Below are 20344 nucleotides of genomic sequence, written 5' to 3' on the forward strand. Positions count from 1 at the left end.
AAGTCAAATACAGCCACGTGTTCAATTTATAGCTTGCTTTTGGGCTGAGAGTCTCCACAAATCTTAAATGAATGCAGCTGAGCATGATTCAAGGCTATTTGGATAAGAATACCATGTTTCCAGTTAATTTAGGCTGGGATTTTCTGGGTTGTGCAAAGGTTTTTGCAGCCCAAGTCAGAGGCACTGGTTTCTAAATCCTCTGGGCAGTGTGTCAAGGCATAAACTTTGAGAGGTGTTGCTCCATAACTTGTTTCCACAGCCATAATTGCAAGAGGAAGGGATGCTGAAATGACAGTCAAAACAATGTTTTCATAGGAAAGATTGACCCTTTCCAATACCCCAGCCCTTACTGGCATTGCAGTGTGCCTGAATCACCAATTAATCCCCAATTCTCTGCTCCAGCCCCATTTGCTATTCTACAACAGGGGATGACAATTTAAACAACCACTTCTGGGACACTTGGCTGGTGCACAGAGCTTTGCTCTGAACAAGATGAATGAATCCATTTAGACAAGATGGCTACACATTTTGCATATCTTTATTGCACTTTTACCACGTTGCAAACAATTCCACAAAAATGCTGCAAAAGTAAGCCTAGAGCTGCTGAAAGCAGCTTTTTACCCATATATGTATATATTTACACAAAACTATCAAAAGCAAAATTGAAAAGTAGCAGCTCAGCTATGATAGTCTAGAAAGATAAGAGCTGCCACCTCCTTATGGACAAATAGTACAACTTGTCATTTTACATCACTTTGTAAAACCAACATTCAAGTATTCCTGTCAAAGCACAATTAGTGAAATTCCCTTCTGGTAACCCCTGTATTTATTATCATTATTATCATTATTATTATTATTTTTTTGCCTTTAAAAGTTCATAATGCCTTAACCCTTTAAATGCTGAGTAGCTGGGGGGAAAATAAGCATTCAATTTAAATAAGATACAGTGGATTAGAGCACTTAAAGGGTTAACACAAAATACTAAGTGGACTGTCACCACAAATAAAGTGTGAGTCACAAAACTATGCTGTCCCTCTTAGTTAAATTTGGAAGGTAGGTCTGGGGTTTCATAGATATACCATATATAAATACAAAATATTAAGTAAAGGCCTCCTTTCTATACAAAAAGGACAGGAGGTGTTTTGCTATCAGACTGCTGTCTGTCCATGATCGAGTATTTTCTGAATCTTTTCATAATCTCTCTTCAGGAACTAATGAAAAGCATCACATTAGACTTATTTTTCTTAATGAACTAATCCTTTGCTGAGTCTACACTTTACCTACTTTGGGAACAATTATATCTCATTTCTGAATTCACTGAATTCACAGAGTAGCATACACAGTCTTTTGCAAGACTTTTATTTTTTTTGTTGTTGTTGTTCTTTTGTTTCTTTTCCTTCTTTGAATCTTCTTGACTCGGCTGGTAAAAACGTAGTCTTGCCATTTCACTACCTCTCAGTGGGAACAGTGTTAAGATCAGTGTTAAAGTCATTTTCCACCACGTTGTCATAGCCATCCTTCTCTATGCAGTCACTGACAGCCTTGAGCACAATCCGCAGCCGCCTGTCCATCGCCTCCAAGTGAGGCTGGTAGAGGATTGGAGCTATTTTGTCTTTTAGCAAAGATTCTTTCATCAGGAGACTGAGCTTGTACTCCTCCTTGGCTAGCAGCTGTAATCGCAGATAGGTAGATTTCCTGATTCTAAGAAAAGGAGAGGAAAAAAATGCAAATCAGTTATTTCCATCACTGTTGATCTTGACAGCGCTAAAAGGCTCATGGCCAGAATTACAATTATAGTGTAAGAGCCTTATTCTGTGATCTGAAACGAGGAGAGCCAGGCACTGCCACAGTCCTAGCGAGCAGCTGGCATTGTCACCTGTCTGTCACTGATCCCTGGGGGCCCTCAGAGGTGCAGAGGCTTTGGAGCACAGATCCAAGGGGCAGAGCAGGCAGCCCTCGCATCCCTCACCTGGAAAGGCACCAAGGGGAGCTGGTGCAGCATTCACAGGGCCATGTCCACCTTGGCAATGACACGTGTGGCACCTGTGGCACTGAGCAGGGATGTGGGACAGCAGCAGAGGCTCCTCAGGCTCACCCTGCAGGGCTGCCCAGAGCCCCCACAGACACAGAGCTCACCCTGCAGGGCTGAAACTCTAAATGTCACCCTCTGAAAACCCTGGCCATGGGCACCAAGGAAAGCTGTTGAGAAGCACGTGAACAAGCTGGGATTTTGTGACTTGACTTCCATGGGATCTTTATTTGGTCCCAAAGCTACTCTCCCAATGTCTCACAGCTGTGCTCCTGCAAGGCCCTGATCCCACAGAGCATTGAATGTGGCAGTGCCAGTGCTCAGGGCCAGCTGGGCAGGATCACTCCATCTCCTCCTCTCCACAGTGTGCAATGAAAGATTCACGTGAACGTTTTCAGTCCTGCTAGTGGAAACAATGGCACAAACCAGGAAACACCTCCAGAGGGAAAACATACCTGCAGCACTGGTTTAAAGGCACCAAAATGGAAAGTTCATCATGGGAATATTTTCCAAACCTATTTAAAGATACGAGCAAGAATGTAACAAAAGCTGTTTTAAAGACTGACTTTTTTTTTCCCTTGAACCCCAGAAGGATTATTAAAGGTATTTACCCTCTTCCATTATCTAAGTGGATAATAAAAGTTTCATTTCCAAACTTCTCAAAGGTTTCATAGTGATGTCGATCCATGTTACCTATGGAACAAAGAGAAGAAAAAGACCATTTTCTCTCTGGCTTGAGCCTGCAGGTCAGGGCAATGCAAAAGCCCAGTGCTCCCCAAAAACAGAGCAGAGAAAGCATCACACCTGCAGAGCTCATTTGCTCCTCCTGTAGACACCCAAAGTGTGTGATACTGGAAGGGTTGAGAAACCCCTGGCAGCTTTTCAAGTTCCCTGTGGCTTTTACACTTAAACTCTAAAAGGCCCTTCAGGAGGCAAAGCCAACCTTCCCCCCTCCAGCAGCCCCTCCTGGGGTACACCAAGGACCCCCCTCTCCAGCAAAGAGCATCTCAGCTGCCTGGGGAGCCTGGTGACCTGTAGGGCAGCCGTGTTTCCTGCTGGCAAGGAGCCCTGCTGCTGCAGCCTGGGCTCAGCAGGGTGAGTGAAGCTGGCATGGTACATTTCACATGTGCAAGGGTAGGAGAAAATGCCCTGCTTTCAGCAGGGGTGTTAATCCTGATCACTTTGTTAATACTGCATTCAGCTTCCTGGACCTCAACCAAACACCCTGGTTTTCCTCTGGTAAGAAGTTTGCCTCAGTTGCTGGCTGCCTGGGAAGCCAGAACAGCTTCATGTTTGTAAAATATGGATCAGGATGGTGCTGATCTGCACAGCTGCACAGCTCCCCCTGCGTGAGCTGCTTTCTAAGGCCAATGTGCAGAGCACTGCTGCCAAGCTATGAGTTTTGTCTCCCTGGAAGGGGTCTTGAGCTACTTATAGATGCCACATATGGCTCCTGAGCAGTCACCTGGCCTCTCCTGCTGCAGCCTATTGCAGGAATCTCAGTGGGGGCAATGGCACAGGATGTGCCCATGCTGGCATGTGCCCAAGGATCAAGGATGTAGGCTGGCAACTTAGAGGTGTATTTGCTGCAGCAGGAAAGTTTTCATATGAGAATGAGAATTAGGCTTGGAATGGATCACTAGTACCTGGCTGTAAATAATTATTTAATTGAGATCAGGTTACATAAACAGAAAAATTCCTGATACAATTCACAGCTGCCTTTGTGAGAAAGCAATGCCTCTCTCCCCCCAGCCCTGACATTTTATAGAGAAGCAGCAGAGAACACTCCTGCAGGATGAAAACAAAGCACCATAATGAGCACTCCTTGCATGTGCATTCAGGAGCCATATATTACAGGGGCAAAGCACTCACTAAAGCAAACGGTGAAGCCCTTCACTGTTGTGAAGGAGACTGGCTTGACCTGCATTCATCACCACTCTGCATTTCTGAACATCTTTGTTCCTTTAATCTGCACTGATGGGAATACATAACCATGTAAATCTGCATTTTCCCATAATCATCTAGAAAAGCACATACAGTAAATGCAGCTTCAGCCATGCTTTAGCAAACTGCTGAGCTATGCAGAGCAGTGCAGAAAGAAATGGTTCTTATTCTAATTAAATGTTGCATTTAATTTTTGAAAGAGATGAAACATACCCATTAGGAAATCAAAAACTGTCATATCCATTATATCCAGAATTCTGGTCCCACTGTCATATGGGGGTGTTTGTTTAACCTCTTCACAATAATCCGGATCAACTTCCCATCTGAAAAAGGCAATATTTTGATATTTTATGAGACATACAAAGCTACTGAAAATGACCAAAAAAAAAGTTATTTTGCAAAGATCTACTTTTATCATGTTTGATTAAGGGCAGGGTCAGGTAGGGGCAGCAAATTCCAGCAATGCAGGCAAGCAAAGAAGATTGTAACTGATGAAAAAGGAAGAAAATCACAAGACTGAAAGCTGTCTGCTTCAGGATTTAGGAGACTAGCTGCACCATCAGTGACATGGTGCAAACAGCTCAGGGCTGCTGAGAGCAGTACATCTTTATTCCTCTGACAGGGCTTGGACAGGTCCCATTGCATCCTGCCCATGCCACCGGGGGCACCTGTCCCCTGAGGGAATTGTGCCACTGAATTTGGGCTCAGCACCACAAACTGCAGCTCCTGGCATGTGTAGTGCCCTGTCCCTTCCCAGGGGGCAGGGACTGGGTTATTTCCCTCCACCCTGTGCAGCCCTGCTCCCCACTACTCACTCTGCTTTCTTGCGCTTGTGGTAGGAACGCCTCCAAGGGTTTCTCCAGGTTTTCCTTTTTGCTAAGGACAAATCAGGCAGGAAAGCAGCCAGGGACCCTTCGATCTGGTCTGGTTTCCCACACAGGGCATGCTCTGTTGAGCAGTAGTAGGAGCACTCCCCATAGAAGCAGATGTTGTTGGCTGGGAAAGAAAGGAAAAGAGCTTTAAAGCCTACCCTTAAATTAGTATTGAGAATTCATAAAAGCACTGGTGTATGTAGGAGCAAAAATAAATCCAAACCCCTGTTATCACACAGTTTTCCTCCACTGAAAACACTAGAAAGACATTATTTCAGTGGCTGGGATCATGCCCTGTACCAAGCTCTGTATTTCCAGCCTATTTATATTCCCCAAACCTTTTTTTTTTTTTTTTTTTTTTTAAATCCTGTCCTTTCTCCTTTCATTTTCCCAGCCTGATACATTCCTTGGGAGCTATTTGCTACCCCAGGCTGGAACCCCAAATCCCACAGCTGAACAAGTGGCATGTGCCCAAGATTAAGTCACTTCTCAAAATCTTGGCTTGTTTCTTTAATACCAGAGAACATTTCATTCATTTCCTTGCTGGTATGAGAAGAACTGGCAGTTTTTGCAAGGAGAATTATTTACCATCCAGAGTCCTGTGGGGGTGTGCAAGGAAGGTGGAAATAGCACGGACGTAACGCTGTCAACACACATCTCAAACACTAATTCCTTCCTCCACACCTCACATTACTCCAACAACCACAGAAAAAGAATCTGCAGCAGGTTTTGGACAGTGTGTTACCTTAAAGCCTCCCCAAAACTGCCACCACATATTTCTGCACCAACAGGAACACCCACATCTTTACAAGAACATCCTGCCCACAGGAATTCACTGAAGGTGAGAGAGAGCAGCTCATCCCCAAAGCCCACCAACACCAGACTGTGAACAGGAATAGGAGCACACTGCTGCTCTTGCCAGTGTGCTACAACTCTTGTGACATTGCTTTATGCACATAAAATGTCATTAGAGGAAGACTGTGCCTTTTCCTCATGGTAATGCATGAAGCTGAGAAGTCACATTGCTTCCTAATTCCCCACAAGGCCTCTAAATTCAAATATTGTTTCTGAGCTCCTCTCCCTCTGGGCAGGCTCAGTGCAAACGAGGCAGGAAGGGCTGGGTGTAGCAGGAGGTGATTTTTCTGCCTGCCACAGGAAGGGAAGTGTGGGTTTGCATGGCAGTGATGCCCTGCAGCACACAGCCCTGCCTGTCACTGTGACATCCCAGCCCAAACCCACATCCAGCAGTGCCCACAGGAGAGGGGGCACTGCCAGGGGGAGATGGTCAGCCAGGAGGACAGGGACAGCTCTGGGGATGACAGGAGGGAGGGAGGGAGGAACACAGCAAGGAGCTGTGTTTGAGGAAGGAGAGGTAGGGGAACATGGAACAGCAAAAAGGTGTCGTGATGCTTTTGATTAATCAGCTGCATTATCTGGGGCTGGCTGTTAAACCATGGAATTATACCAAATAACCACACTACAAGGCTGATGTGTTGCTGCTTGACAATCTGTCCCAGCTTCCCACTGATGTCCCAGCTTTCTCTGTTGATGGCCACCTGATTTGTCCATGAAATTGTGATTACTTTACTCTAAGACAGCCTTTTTGCATCAGCCTGCTGTGGCTGACTCACAAGGGCCACCTATCCATCCATGCTCAGTAACAACTTACCCAAACTGTACATTTATATTTACAGGGCTGGATCATAGCAGTTAAATATATCCTGGCTAAGTCCACAAATATTTACTCTGTGCCCAAAAAGCTTGTTGACAATTACTCAAGGAAAAGAAAAGTACTTCAGGGAAGAGAAAAGGAAGAACAGAAATTACAAAAGGAAGAGATCACTCAAACATGTCTGCATTTCTGCGTTTGCAATTTAAGTGTTTTACCAAGCAGAATCTCCTCTCTTAAAAATTGTGCTTCTGCTGATTTGAAGCTGCAGTGGGGCTGGGGCTTTAATTCAGCTGTGTCAGCATCACCCCCTCATCTGTGGAGGGAGGGAAACATGCAGATTTATCTTGACTGCCAGAGATAACTTATCTTCCAGGGTTTCTATGACCTGACTTCCACCTGGCAGCAGGAAGCCAGTGCTCATTTATCTCCTCCAGGATCAGTTTTGTAAAGAGCAAAAGTCCCAGCAAACACTCCCCATGCCATCACAGCCTCTGCTGCTCACTATGTAAATCTGACCTTTCAAGAAAAAGGAGTTGTATTAAACACAGCATTTTGCTCAGTGGGAAGATAAATACTCTGTTTAACAGTTTGCTTCTGTATTCAGCTTGGGGAACAATGAAACCCTGCTCTGTATTGTCACGAAAGCCACTGGGGCTAATCAGTAATCACACTGGTATGCAGGTAAGTCTTGAGGAGAGCTGGGGAAGTGCTGCTGTTTGCTGCTGCAGGGATGTGCAGTGAGCACATGTGCTGCCTGCCACTCATCCCACTGGTTCCTGCCAGCATCTTCCAGCTATTGATCCTCCATGGAGCCCCATCACCTGCTCCAGCACCCAGTGCCCTGAGCAATGGCAAGATGTGTCCTGCCATTGAGACAGTGAGCTTGCAGGAAAACCACAAGTGTATTTCTCACCGACAAGTTACATTCAATGGCAAATCTTTTTCTGCCAGCAGTTATTGGGCTCAGACCTGTGGTACTTCTCCCTGCAGCTCCTGTTCACTTTCTGGGGATAGTGGAGGTGAAAGGATGCTGGATCTCAAGCTAAAGAAATTAACTGCCTTGATTGATACAGAACAGACATTTTATTATGTCTGCCCTAGTCCTTACATACTAGCAGTAAGATAAAGCAGCCTGAATTATCTGGGGAAACATTCATTTTTAAGGTTTCTTAAAAATGTAAGGAAAAAAAAAAAGAGGCACCAAATATAGAAAACCACAGATCTCATTTAAGACTTCAAGGTGCTGTAGCAAGACTCTTTGAAAGCTAAGTAGGTGACCCACATTCTGCACAGCAGGCTGAGGGTGAAATTCCAGCTAGAGACACAAGCCCAGCTCTTCATGGCAATCCCACGCTGAGAGCAGGGTTTGGCTTTCCGAACCAAAAATCAGAGAGAAAGGGGAGATGAGCTCCCTACTGGGGCACAGCCCTTCTCCTCTCACTGAAATTGCCCAAACCATATGTTCCTCTCTCCAGATAAAGGTGTTTCTTGCATAAGTACACCTGCAAAAGGAGCAACAGCCAGGAATTTGTGCTCCTGCAGGGTGGGCAGGAATGGCAACAACAGCAGTGCTGGCAAACCAGACAGGGAGGGATGTTTATACATGCTGGAATGTCCAAGTGCTGAGCATTTCCAACATGCAAAACACTTCTTCACTACAAACCAAAATTGTTTCCCCAAAGCACCAGAAAGACAAGAGAACTCCATGTTGCAGTGTCTGATTTTCATTATCTGAGGAGGAATGGATGTGATTCGTAATGAAATGCAGGCAAAAATCATGGTCTGGTGATCGAAACTCCAACTAATTACAACAATTAAGAACTAGAGTGTCTGTGTACTCATCTGCAAATTCTCTGTGCATCCTCCTGATAGCTGAACAATAATTCTTCTCAGGAAGAAAAGGAACAAGGGGGGATACCTTGAAGCAAATTGCTTGGCAGAGCAATTCTTTTATTCAGCTTTGCACGACTGTTAATAGAGGACATTTAGCAAGCATGTGCAATTGGAGTACTGGAAAGAATCCTGAATATTTACTACAGCAATGCATGAAAAGATCTTTCATTTACCTGCTCAAAATAATAGGTAATTCAGAACTGCTATTGTATGCTGAGAGGGAAAAAAATCCATAATCCCTAGGAATTGGTTAATATGAACAAAAACATAGTGCTTACTAGCTGTGTAACATTGATTTCTTTAAGCTGCTGCCTCAATTACTTCCAAAATGAAGGCTGACATCATTAATATGTCTCTTTTTTCCTAGCAAATTACCATTCATTTGTAAAAGTAGCAGGGCTACTGCAGTCTGCCTTGCTGCAAAGGATGTAAAATTAATTTAAATAATTACTGACCTAATTCCATTTCTCATGTTTAAGTCCAAACTGCCTGAAAGTGCACTTTTCTGCAATCTGCTTTCTCTCTGAGTGCAGCCTAATGCATCCCCCGACCTGCCTGCTCCCAGCCATTGTCACTTTTACATGGGGGCAGGGATGCTGCAGTGCTTTGAAGCTGCCTGTGGCTCCCTGGCCCTGATTTCCACGCCTGATGGGACAAGGGAGGTGGCCCAGGAGTGGAAATGCAGTGGGGTTTCTTCCAGCACATCCCCACACGGGTCTGGGAGATAACAAGGGGCTCCTGGTGGGATCCTTGGGGTGCCCTGAGCAGGGCCAGGAGCTGGACTCGATGAGCCTGATGGGCCCCTCCAACTCTGTATTCCATGGTCCTGTGACTGATTAATATTATCAATAATCCCCCTCTGAGGGTGCAAACCATGGGCTCCCAGCTCAAGGGGAACATCTTCCTATAAAATCAATTTCACTTAGTGCTTGTTTAATTTTGAGAGCCATGTATGTGTGCACAGACAGGGATATTCTGCCAGCAGGCACCAAGTGTCCCCATGGCCATTAATTGTCACTGAGCACGGCTGGGGATGGAGGTGCAGTGACAGAGCCCCCTGAAAGGGAGGCCCAGAGGGTCCTGTACAGGCCCTAGTGCTGGTGCACAGCCTGGTTTGTGCATGTACCCAGAGGTCTCACCTCAATTTCTCACCTTTGGAGGCAGCTCTCCCTCAAAACCAACAGCCTCAGCTGCCCTTCATCTGCCAGAGGGCGAGTCAGCCTCTGAGCCTTCCTCAGGCTCCCTGTTCCCTCTTCATCCTCACCCTCCAGACCATGAGTCTCACCTCTTCTCTTCCTTCCCTGCCCTCAATCTGCTGCCTGAGCTGCCTGCTGGGCTTGTGGAAGCTGTTTCTAAAAGCTTAATTTAGGATCTTTGTTATTTTTTCATTAAGAATTAATTAATGCCTTGCCTTTTAAGGTCAGTATGAAATACAAGACAGAGGTTGGGCATATGTTAATGAGAATCTGACTAATTAAGCTGGGGACTTGTAGGGAAGAACTCTGACAAGTAACCAACATGATTTAACCAAAGTATATTGATTCAGGAAATGTAAAATGGAAAGAAAAATTAATTGCTTGAGCATTTTATTCTCCAGAAAAGCCTGATTCATAGTTAATCAAATATTTTAATTGAATTTATCTGAGACCTCTAAATAAATTTAAATAAAGGATTATGCTTGGATGTCTGGAATTTCATAATGGCAAGATAAAGATCTTCATCAGAACTGGCAGCCTTAACTCTGTATTGCCCTGCTCTGGCCGCTGTAAGCTGCTCTGTACTTGAGAACAGTTCTGTAATTCTCAGAAATAATTCAAGTTCATCCCTAAGTCTTGAAATATAACCTAGGAACACTAAAAATCAAGCAAACTTATTAATCCACATCTTACTTGCCAAAATAGGAATAAAATGGCTTATGTTTAAAGTGAGCTATAGCACCTTGTGCACAGTCAAAAGATTTTTTTTGCCATTTTTTGTATGTATTTACCTACAAAAATCAAGCCAAAACCAAAAAAGATATAGAGAAACAAAGAAGGAGAGAAAGCAACTAAGGCAAATGCAGAAATGTTGTGTCCACCAGGTTTGGTGAACATGTATTGTCACTGTAACTGCATATAAAATTGGAATGCTCATAATACTGGGTAGAATGAAACCTTCTGCAATTATGTAATGTAATTTACAAGTGAAGTTCCTGGAATAAATAACTGTCTGCTCAACTGTGTCCTGCAGAGATGAACTTAAATATGAAGCTAAAAATAACAGCTGTAATAATGACTTTATTGGGGATCAGAAAAGTGTGATAAACATTGTAAGAGCAAAAGCTTGGCAATGACAGGGCCCTGGTTTCCAGCTAACAGCAATAAATTACAGTTACATTGGGAGAAACTGTAATTAAGTCTTTGGATCTCGACTTAAGGGATCTGGGATAAACAGCTCCTGGCCAATCACACACAGAGCAAGGGAGAGATCTCCAGAGGTTTCTGCTCCAGATTGCCTCTTACACAAGTCACAGCCTCAGATCAGCAAAGCACACTTGCACACAGCTGAAAAAATATGAATTAAACTACTGGAGCATGGCACTGTGCTTTAAAGTGAACATAAGACCTATAAATTCTATATGTAAGAACAAACTTAAATATTTCTGTGCCTTAACTCAGAGTCTTAATTTCTCCATTTCAGCATCTCAGATGTTAAATAAGAGATGTTACCACTTTTTCCCACCTTTGCCCATTTTTCCCTATTCCAGCTGTATATTCTGGTGAGCAGGATAGGGTTTTATCCTGTGCTTGTAAAATTCCCATCCTGTGGAGGTCCATCCTTGACCAGGTCCACAAAATGTTGTGAAAGTCTGAGGAGTGAGTGGTATCAGCTTCTGGGTCAGGCCTCAAAGCAAGAGCCAGGACTGGGAACAATTCAGGTCACTTCTAGCCCAACAGAGAATTTGAGCTGGAAGCAGGATATATTACAGATCTATTTCCTGATTTTTTTTGTCCAAACTCCTGTTGTAATAAAACCTGAATGGCTCTGAGAAATTAGGCTTGGTACTGTAGTCAAACCCACAAATAAATGCATCTGACCAACAGAAGTGACAGATCACATTGCAGTGGGAAAAAAAACTTTCTGAATAACTAATGGGCTGGGAAATAAGGGTTTGGATAAACTGAGAACACCAGAAAAAATTGCATTAGAAACTGTTCTACATAAAACATTTTTTGAATACACTTTGGTGAACATAAAAGCCCCTCTCTGCAGATAATTTGTCAAGGGGAAAAGGCACTCAACTCAAAACAATAAAGTCTTCTTTGTAAGCTATGTCTCCACATTTATTTTTTTTCAAAGCTCTAGAAGACAGTTTTATTAGAAATATCTGAGCAATTAAGCAATATACACATCGTTTCCTTAAGTATGTGTTCAGCGGGATAGAGAGAAGAGAGAGTTATTTCCAGGACTACCTGGTGAGATGAAAAATGTTCTCCACAGCTTCTTGTCACGAGTAACATCTCGTATTTCCCTCGTCATGTTCACCAGCCTGCCTGCCACCGGGGGCACGCGCCGGAAATCCAGGATCCTGCAAGAGCCGGAGCAGACGTGGGTTATGGAAAGGATTAAAGTGTAATGAGAGTTACAGGTTTTAGGAAGCTTCATTACACTCTGAAGGCACATTTATCTGCGGGCTTTAAGGAGTATAAAGCCCGTCACTTTAAACTGGATAATTCCTCATGTAATGTATTATAAAATATGTCCTGAATATGATGAGCTCTGCATTGCCAACGTAGTATGGAGTAAAATACAAGAAAATATGGAGGGCATTGTTCCATGATAAAAATGAAGATACATACCATTCCAAAAACAAGAGACAGCAAAAATTTATTTTTTCACTTTGTGCTACTTCATGATTGTATGACATGCATTTTGCTCACCAGTTTTTAAGTGAGCTGGGGAATGGGATTTCAGCCTCTTTCCTCCATAAACACCATGTAATTCTTTTTCTGACAGCCTTAGCATGTGTTTGATTTATTTCCTTCTGCTCCTCTCTGTTTTAATACCCTTATACCAACCTAAACAATCTCCCTGAGACCAAAAATCTTCCCACAGGCAAAGGCTGGGAGAAGAGCCTCTCCCTACCCCAAACTCCCCTGCCTTCATAGATCATAAAACCTCCCTGTGAAGCACTGCTATTACATACAGTAAAAGAGCAAAGACCCCATACAAAGTCTCCCCATAGGCAGGATTTTTATATCCACTGTCTGCTGTTCAGATTTTCTTCATTGGGTAGCAACTGCTTTTCCTGCTTAGTGTGTGGATATTTAACACACCCCCTGTAGGAACTCCACTGATGGTTTTTTTCTACAGCACCATCTGCTTAAAACGGCAATATAAAATCTAAAGCAGAAGGGATCAACACCAAGGTCAACAACAATGAAATAGAGAAGATCCTTGAAGGATTGGATCAGGATTGTTTCTTACTGGAAAACCTACCCTGTGCCACCCACTGACATGTTCCCATACCCCAGCCATCATTCCAGAAGGCAGCAATGCTATGCAAACCCCCAAATAATTTGTGGCCCCAAAGCTTTGCACTTTCAAAAAGATGTTTCTTGGCCTTTCACAGTGTGAAAGATGCTTCAGTGAAATGCCATAGTTTCCAGACATACTGTTAATCACTAATTAGCAATTCCCACCCCTCATCTGGGAAGGCAGGGAGGGCTGCAGTCTTGGGGTATCCACCATGCCCTGCCCTGGGTCTGGAGGGGGGACATTTTCAGCAACAGGAGCATGAGATGACCACCACTGCCCTCTCCTTCCCACTAACTCGTGGCATAAATATGCTCCTGATGTGGGACAGTCCCAGCTTTTTGCTGTGAATCCCCTTCCATCTCAAGGACTCCTCTGAACACACCATTCCCCTTGGCTCCTTTGCATCTCTGTGCCCTGGAGCTAATTGGGGTGAGCCAGGCTCCTGTCACACTAACGTGACACATCCCTGGGAGATGGGTCCTCTCCATATGTGCTGCAAGATCACAAGGGAAATTAATTTCTCAGCTTCTCTTCAATATAACTTCTCTTTCTTTTTGACAATTACTTCTTGCCAGGTTTCTCATTCCCAGGGTAAGCTGCATTTCCTAATTATTAACTTACTCTTTCATCATCTGCCATTTCATTTATTCATGGCATTTGCCCACCTTTGTTCCACTTTCCCCTTTAAAAAAGTAATTCAGTTCCAGGAATGGCCAAGTGCAGCAACTTATCACAATATTTCCCCTTTTAATGTAAATCTGTTCCACTTGCCTGTCGAGATGAAATGCTGCTATTTCTGCATTATGTCTCTCATAGTCTGAGAAGTAAAAAAAGTCAGGCGGGGTTTCTTGTTCTCTGGTTTGCCTGCAAAGGAAAACAAGGGAAGTGTTTTAATGAAGGGTTAGCATTCCTAAGGAGCAGTGCTCAGTCATCAACATGCTGTTCAGGAGTTCAGTATTGTTTGCCTAATGGAAGACCTTTAAATACCTCATTTGTGCATTATTTGCCATGCAGCCTTCATTTAATCTTCTTTTTTTTGAGCTACTCTAACGAAAAATAGGAATTCAAGACTTGTGCAGGCAGCGTGCTGTCACAAAGCTGTTCCACTCAAAACTCTCGCTCTATTTAACAAGATCTGTTTTATCACTCTCAAACATTTCATTAGCGATAGCGGTGAAGACAATGTCATTTCATTAAATTATCATTAACTGTAATTATGAAATTTCCAAAAGTAATAACATTTTTCTTTCATCTTTGGCAGCCCTGCAGCTCCCATCTAGAATATGCCTCTCCATTTGTATTACTTAAAGCCAAAAGTGACATGTTTTTCTTATTTTATAAGGAACAGGATCATTGCAGTTTGATGGCCACGACACTTGTCATGTTTCAAAGAACATTAGCAAGAGTGTTCTTGAGAGAAGATGCAGAATTTGTTGTTTCTTCAGTTTAAGAACCAATAAAAAATGTCATCCTGATAGGAAGGCTAAAGCTTCCACACCACAGAACATGAAAAATGCAAAGCTCTGTCTGTCTCACTTCAAGCACCTTCCAGTCCTTTTGGATGGAGCACAGCTCAAGCAGCTGACCAAGGCAACATCTGGGTCCCACCTCTACCTGTTTTGAAGTCCTCAGAGGGAGATAAGCACAGCAAAGCTGCCTGCAGAGCATCTGCAAGGGAGGACAGCTCTCCAGAAGAGGAAAACAAAGCTCTTTCTCATTCTCTGCTGCCACAGGTGGCCCAGCTGACAGCTCATGAGTCACTCGTGCTGCCTGCTGGCAATTAAAATACAGCTCCTGCACGGGGACCTAGGTGCATGGGAGGCTTTGGGATCGTGCTGGTGCAGAGCCCAAACCTCCCCTGAAGTCCTAATTTTGGGGTTGTTTGGGTCCTGAAGCTGTGTCTACCCACCACTGTGACTGCCAGAGCTGCTGTCTGTCCTCAAACCCACCTGGGACTCTCCAAGCTGCTGGAGAAACCAGATAAGTCCTGTGGTTTTTGGCTGTATGAAGATTTTGCTGTGCACCCAGCAGGGTCTGAAAGCCTGGTATCCTTTCTCAGACATTCCTTTTTATTATATTAACATCTTGGCAAGGTACTCTATCTTGCCCTAAATGACGAACAACATCAAGGTACTTGTGTCCAACAGAACTCAAGGTCAGAGTGACCTTAAACACCCCAGTGATGCTCTGGAAAAATGGCACTGCCCATTGTCACAGCAGTGGTCATGGAGGTGGCCAACACTTGGCAGAAGTCCTGCCAGGGAGCTGCTGAGGCCACAAAGAGTTCACAAAGACACAAGCTAAAAGCGAGCCTGGCATAAAATAAAAAATAGTATTTTGTTTTGTCTCCATAAGAAATGCAAAAGGGGAAGGAGCACCACAAAGAGGAAGAGGGGAGAGCAGAGCCTCTTGCTAAGCAGCCAAGGCAAGAGTTAAGAGAGCTGCCAGCTCATTGTGCATATTCCCTTAAAAAATGAAGGAATGAGCCCTGAATATTAATTCAAAGAAAAAAGATTAACCTATTTCCGCTGGCCATAAAATCACATATTTGTATGTAACCTTCCCTCCTCTAAAGATTTTAAGATTTTATTTCTTCAACAAATCCTCACCCCAAGATTTTGCAAACTTTAGGCACATCAAGCACAGCAGATAAGGTGCAGAAAATATTACTATTAGCTAATCAATGCCATCTGCTTTTTATCTCCTGGACACTTCAGAAGAAACCATGGCTATTCCTTTTTGAGAAAATCTTGCTGCAGAAAATCAGATTGAGCTGGGGGCTGGATCTCAGCCTTGCAAGCACAGCCCTGCCCCAGCCCAGCCCCTGTGCTCCCTTTCACCCCCAGCAAGGGCTGAGGATATTTTTCATTTGAGAATAAGCACAGCTGTCCTGCAGGCTCAGGCTTGTGTGTACAAATTTTCCTGCTGTCATAAAGTATTATTAAGTGGTTGCACACCCTCCTAAGGAAATAATGAAAATGATTGCCCTAAAACCTTCAAAAACGGACAGCGAATCCACAGTGCAATCTAGACAATGGAAATACCAGTATTTTTTGAACCTGATGACACATCATGAAACAAACTCCCAAGTTTCTTCAGTGCTTAAGGTGCTTCCCTCTACAAAAAGCCACTTTTCACATGGTCCATGCCCATGTCCAACACATGGTACCCACTTCTCTGCCTCTTGAAAATATCATGTTATTCAGAAAGTAGATTTGAAGGAGGATTTACCAACCCCCCAAGATGCTTTACATTCCTTATGTTCCTCTGCAGAGCTCTCCAGACCTAAGACGTAGCAGATCCAAACATGAAACCCTCTCCTGAAACAACCTTGAAATATCCTTTGTGCTGACTTACTCCAATCTTCCACGGATATAACAGAAACCTGCTTTCTTGGATCGAACATTAACTAGGCAGGTTGTTACTCAAGCAGACATTTATTTTTAATTTGATGTCTGCAGCAGTACCTGAAGAGGTTCCTTGGGAATTCCCCAGCCAGAGCAAGATGCCACACCACCAGCAAACACTAACATGTGTGTGGGTTGTAGCCCAAGAAACACAACTGAACTCACAAAGCCACATGAGCCTGACAGAGCTCTGAACCAATGCCATTAACAGACTGATATGAGAATGGCTGCAAGTGTCAAAGGGCACGTCCATTTTAATCTAGAATGTTTACTTCATCCAATTGCATTGATATATAATTTTATTTTATCCATATTAAAAATTGCCTTTTTTTTTAATTGTGCACAATCGAATCAAGTCTGGTTTTTGGCTAATTCTAATGATTTATTCTGATGTAAAAATATAGAGAGATGGAAGATTAAACTTCTCTCAGCAAGTCCAATCAGTTACTCCAGCTTTAGATCATGGTAACTTATCTTCAGCCCCTAAGTGACAGGCTGGGAAAGGGGAATGAACTCCCAGACCCTCCCAGGTCAAGTAAAACATCTTTTAAAACAACACTGGAACTGATCCACACCAATGCATGGTTTAAATCAGAATTGCATTTTAAAAGGGAAAAAACCCACCCCCACATACGAGTTAGTTTGATTTTCTTATCTGATGGGTATTGAAGGTTATTGTCTAATAAAATGACACATAAAATGAGATACTTGAGCACAGAGACCACCACAACTTCTGAGGGACAGTGAATTCCATTCTGAGCCCCTCAGTGCCAGCAGTGCCATCCCACCCCGAGCAGGGACAGGTTCTGCACAGGTTGCAGACAGTGGGAGAGGATTTCTGGCAGCAGCTCTTATTTTGCAAACAGTTGGAATCTGGTGATCCTCTCTTTGGAGAAGGATTTGGCAGATATTTATAACGGCAGGCTGGAAAGCTCTGGAGGAGAGACAGATGGAGGTCTGTTGATACTGCACACAGTTAAAAATTACATGGTGGCACCAGCCCAATTACAGCATGAGGAAAAGACAAATCAGCATGGGAACACGTGTAGGGAAGAAGGAAGAACTAAGGGGAATCAAAGCCCATGAAGATTTTCCCACCATGGCACAACTCAGAAAACACATAGGAAGCAAAGAATGATTTTAAACAGGACAGGGACATGTTTGTGTTGACACAAGACAAGATGCAACTGTGATCTGATCTGGTGGCTATAGAAGTGAGTCATGCTTACAAACAGAAGAGAGAAAGCTGCTCTGATAAAAGAACAGTCATGAATAAATCTGGTGAGTCAGCTCCTTTCTAGATATGGTTGGGACCTGGTTTGGTGTTCAGTAGTATTTGGATAAATCAAATGGTGATTTGTGTTCAAAAATAATTGGAAATTATTTCTGAAGCTTGAGAAATAATTATTCATACTTATATTTCAAGCTTCTCTTCAATGTTTCTGTAAGCATTTTTTTTCTTTTTTTGCCAATTACTCGGTCCCCCCGTCTCAGCATTAATAACTTCTCGTGAGTTTTCTTTTTGCTGTTCATGAACCAAGTCACCACAGGGCAACTGCAGGTTCTGTAGACACTCTGGTATTTTAGAAAACAGTATTATAAAAACTAAACCTTTACCATGGAAATCTGTATTTAGTTTCCAGGATCACTAGCATACACCTGCCTAAACTCCCAGGATTAATACCCACCAGGGCCGTGCATTACTCGAAAGAATCCTGCTCAGTGCCAGACTTCCTCTGCTCTGGAGGGGTTCTATTATCTGTACAGCAGCCAGAAAGCTAGAAAATAGGGCAAAGAGCCCAAAGTGAGCTAAGTGTTATCCTGACAGACACATGCTGTCTCCCCATGCTGCAGTCCAGAGACATCTCTGAGCCACCTCTTGTGTCAGAGCCACATCCCTGAGCTAAGGAGAGGAAGTGCTGCTGCTTGGAAAACAGCTCCTTTTAAACAGGCTACCCTCGTGTTCTGACACATAATCAGGGGAATCAGCTGCTGGGATTAGGGATGATTAGGGAGCACGACAAGGAGCTTTGCAGCAGCAGGGAGCAGGTTTGCTTGGGTCAGGCCATTTTGCAGACAGAGCCCCTGCCTGACCCAGCCAGGGGAATTGGGCAGCAGCAAACTCACTAAGAGATATAAACCAGTGAGGCTTTGTAATTGCATTGGCAGGGACAGGACTAACACTGATAGAAGCATAATTTGGTATGGGAACAGATAACAGGAGATTAACTGGGTCCACCCACAGCTACAGTTGCTATTCTTCTCCTTTGGAAAGCAGCTTTCCTCTCTTCCTGTGGAGCACTTAAATACCTGTCCTGAAGCCCAGTTGCAGGCTTAACAGTTCATACACAATGTTACCTAAATGATAAAAATATAGCTAATACCAGATTCAAAGGAGAGTTACTGCAAGACTAAAAGGTGGCCGCTCAGCAGTTTGCTGCAGTTTCAATGATTTTATCGCCTGGAATGGACTTGGGAAGTCACAAGCAGCCCCTTGATCCAGCACACCACTGAAGCACAGATGCTCCATCAATTCCAGAGAGCCTTTCTTCCAGCACAGACAGGCATGAAATCTCCCAAGCCCCCACTGATGAACTTCTTCTTTGTACTAATGGGAAACTCAGACTGAAAGTCCGGTGTCTGCTTGCGAGATTTTCTCCCTCCCTACCCTCCATGCAACACTTGTGTCAAATTGGATTGTGCAGCAGGGGGATCTAGAGTGTCCTGGGATCATCTAAAGCTTATTATTCTAAGTAAAGGAGGCAGCCCATGGGAAAAAAAAAAAAAAAAAAAAAAGGTGTCTCTGAGGCAGCTGCAGTCCTTAGGAGGGTACTGAGATTTTGCATGCAGAGTTGTATCTTCTGGGAGGGTTTTCAATGCACTTGGCACCAGTTAGAACAGGTGGGAAAAACACCATTTAATTTTATAATACATTTTAATGGCTTAGTAAGTCCTTAGGACGAGAAATGATACGGCTAATGCAGCTACATCTACAGCAGCAGAGATATCTGGTGCCTATTTCTGCCTCCTTATGGAGCCTTGGCAGCTGATGGCTCTGGCTTTATCAAAGCATTGTGCTGCAAAGAGCACTCCCAGGGACGATAGGAGCTGTTTACAAGAGCAGATTATGGGCCAGAAAATGAGTGGCCAACGCAGGAATGCAAAGACATGCAATTTGAGTGGTACAGAAAGGATGTTTGGCCCCTTTCACTGCTATCAACCAAATGACAATATGGGCCCCTGCAGGATATTCAGGCTTCTCCAGTTTAAGTAGCAGCTCTGCAGCTTGGAAAAATGAGAGAATATTTACTGTGGCAGAGAGAGAGAAATTCGAGCAGGGATGTGATAGCAATAGGAATAATTAGCAAACTGCCAAAAGGATAAATACCCAGATCATGCTCTTGTGTGCCAGCCCCAGAGCACTTTTCTCCTGAGCAGACGGAGAGAGCTTGACAACAGCACATGCTCAAGGACCAGTTAGCTTAATATAAACCATAAACTTATGCAGAGAATAACAATAAGCTTCTGAAAGCACATTTGTATGTATAAATATCTTGTAACCTGGCACAGAAGGACAGTGGGGAGAAGAGGGCACAAAAATCCAAAGGGACACAGAGTATTGAGGTGGGTTTTCTTTCTGTTTCCAGTGGAAAAGCAAAAGGAGGCTCAGGAGGTCACCTAGCCCATCCCCTGGCCCCAGGATGAGATCAGCTAGAGCTAAACCATTCTTGACAGACATTGCTTTAACATGATCTTCAAAATGTACTTTTGTGATCACACAGCTACAGCCCTCCTGCGTGCTGGCCTTCCTCCCCTGCTTCCTTCCAGCCTTGCTCTTTCCCCTCATTCCATGATCAAGGCAAAACCACCCCAGAGACACTTGCTGCAGCTGATGTGAGTGCCTTTCTGAGGGGGGATGCATGTGACAAACACACCAGAGCAAATGGCTCCCATTCCTGAAAAGAGCAACCCCAGTCCAAGACCTGGGAATGAACACCCTGCAGATTCC

The 20344-nt window shown here is 43.8% G+C and overlaps 1 protein-coding gene across 1 annotated transcript in view; it reads right to left on the reverse strand.

Annotated features, from left to right (window-relative positions):
* Window positions 1-520: 520 nt before the first annotated feature.
* Window positions 521-20344, reverse strand: part of FAM20C (FAM20C golgi associated secretory pathway kinase) — a 58655-nt gene continuing 38831 nt past the window's right edge. Inside the window, exons 4-10 of the mRNA XM_077186759.1 lie at window positions 13700-13792; window positions 11863-11978; window positions 4789-4969; window positions 4187-4296; window positions 2641-2722; window positions 2485-2544; window positions 521-1701 (exon numbers count right to left, since the gene is read on the reverse strand). Coding sequence (XP_077042874.1) covers window positions 1449-1701; window positions 2485-2544; window positions 2641-2722; window positions 4187-4296; window positions 4789-4969; window positions 11863-11978; window positions 13700-13792 — 895 coding nt within the window. The 3' untranslated portion in view covers window positions 521-1448. The remainder of the gene's footprint in view (window positions 1702-2484; window positions 2545-2640; window positions 2723-4186; window positions 4297-4788; window positions 4970-11862; window positions 11979-13699; window positions 13793-20344) is intronic.

This window comes from Agelaius phoeniceus, chromosome 16, assembly GCF_051311805.1.
Source record: "Agelaius phoeniceus isolate bAgePho1 chromosome 16, bAgePho1.hap1, whole genome shotgun sequence".
In the NCBI taxonomy this organism is placed as follows: domain Eukaryota; kingdom Metazoa; phylum Chordata; class Aves; order Passeriformes; family Icteridae; genus Agelaius; species Agelaius phoeniceus.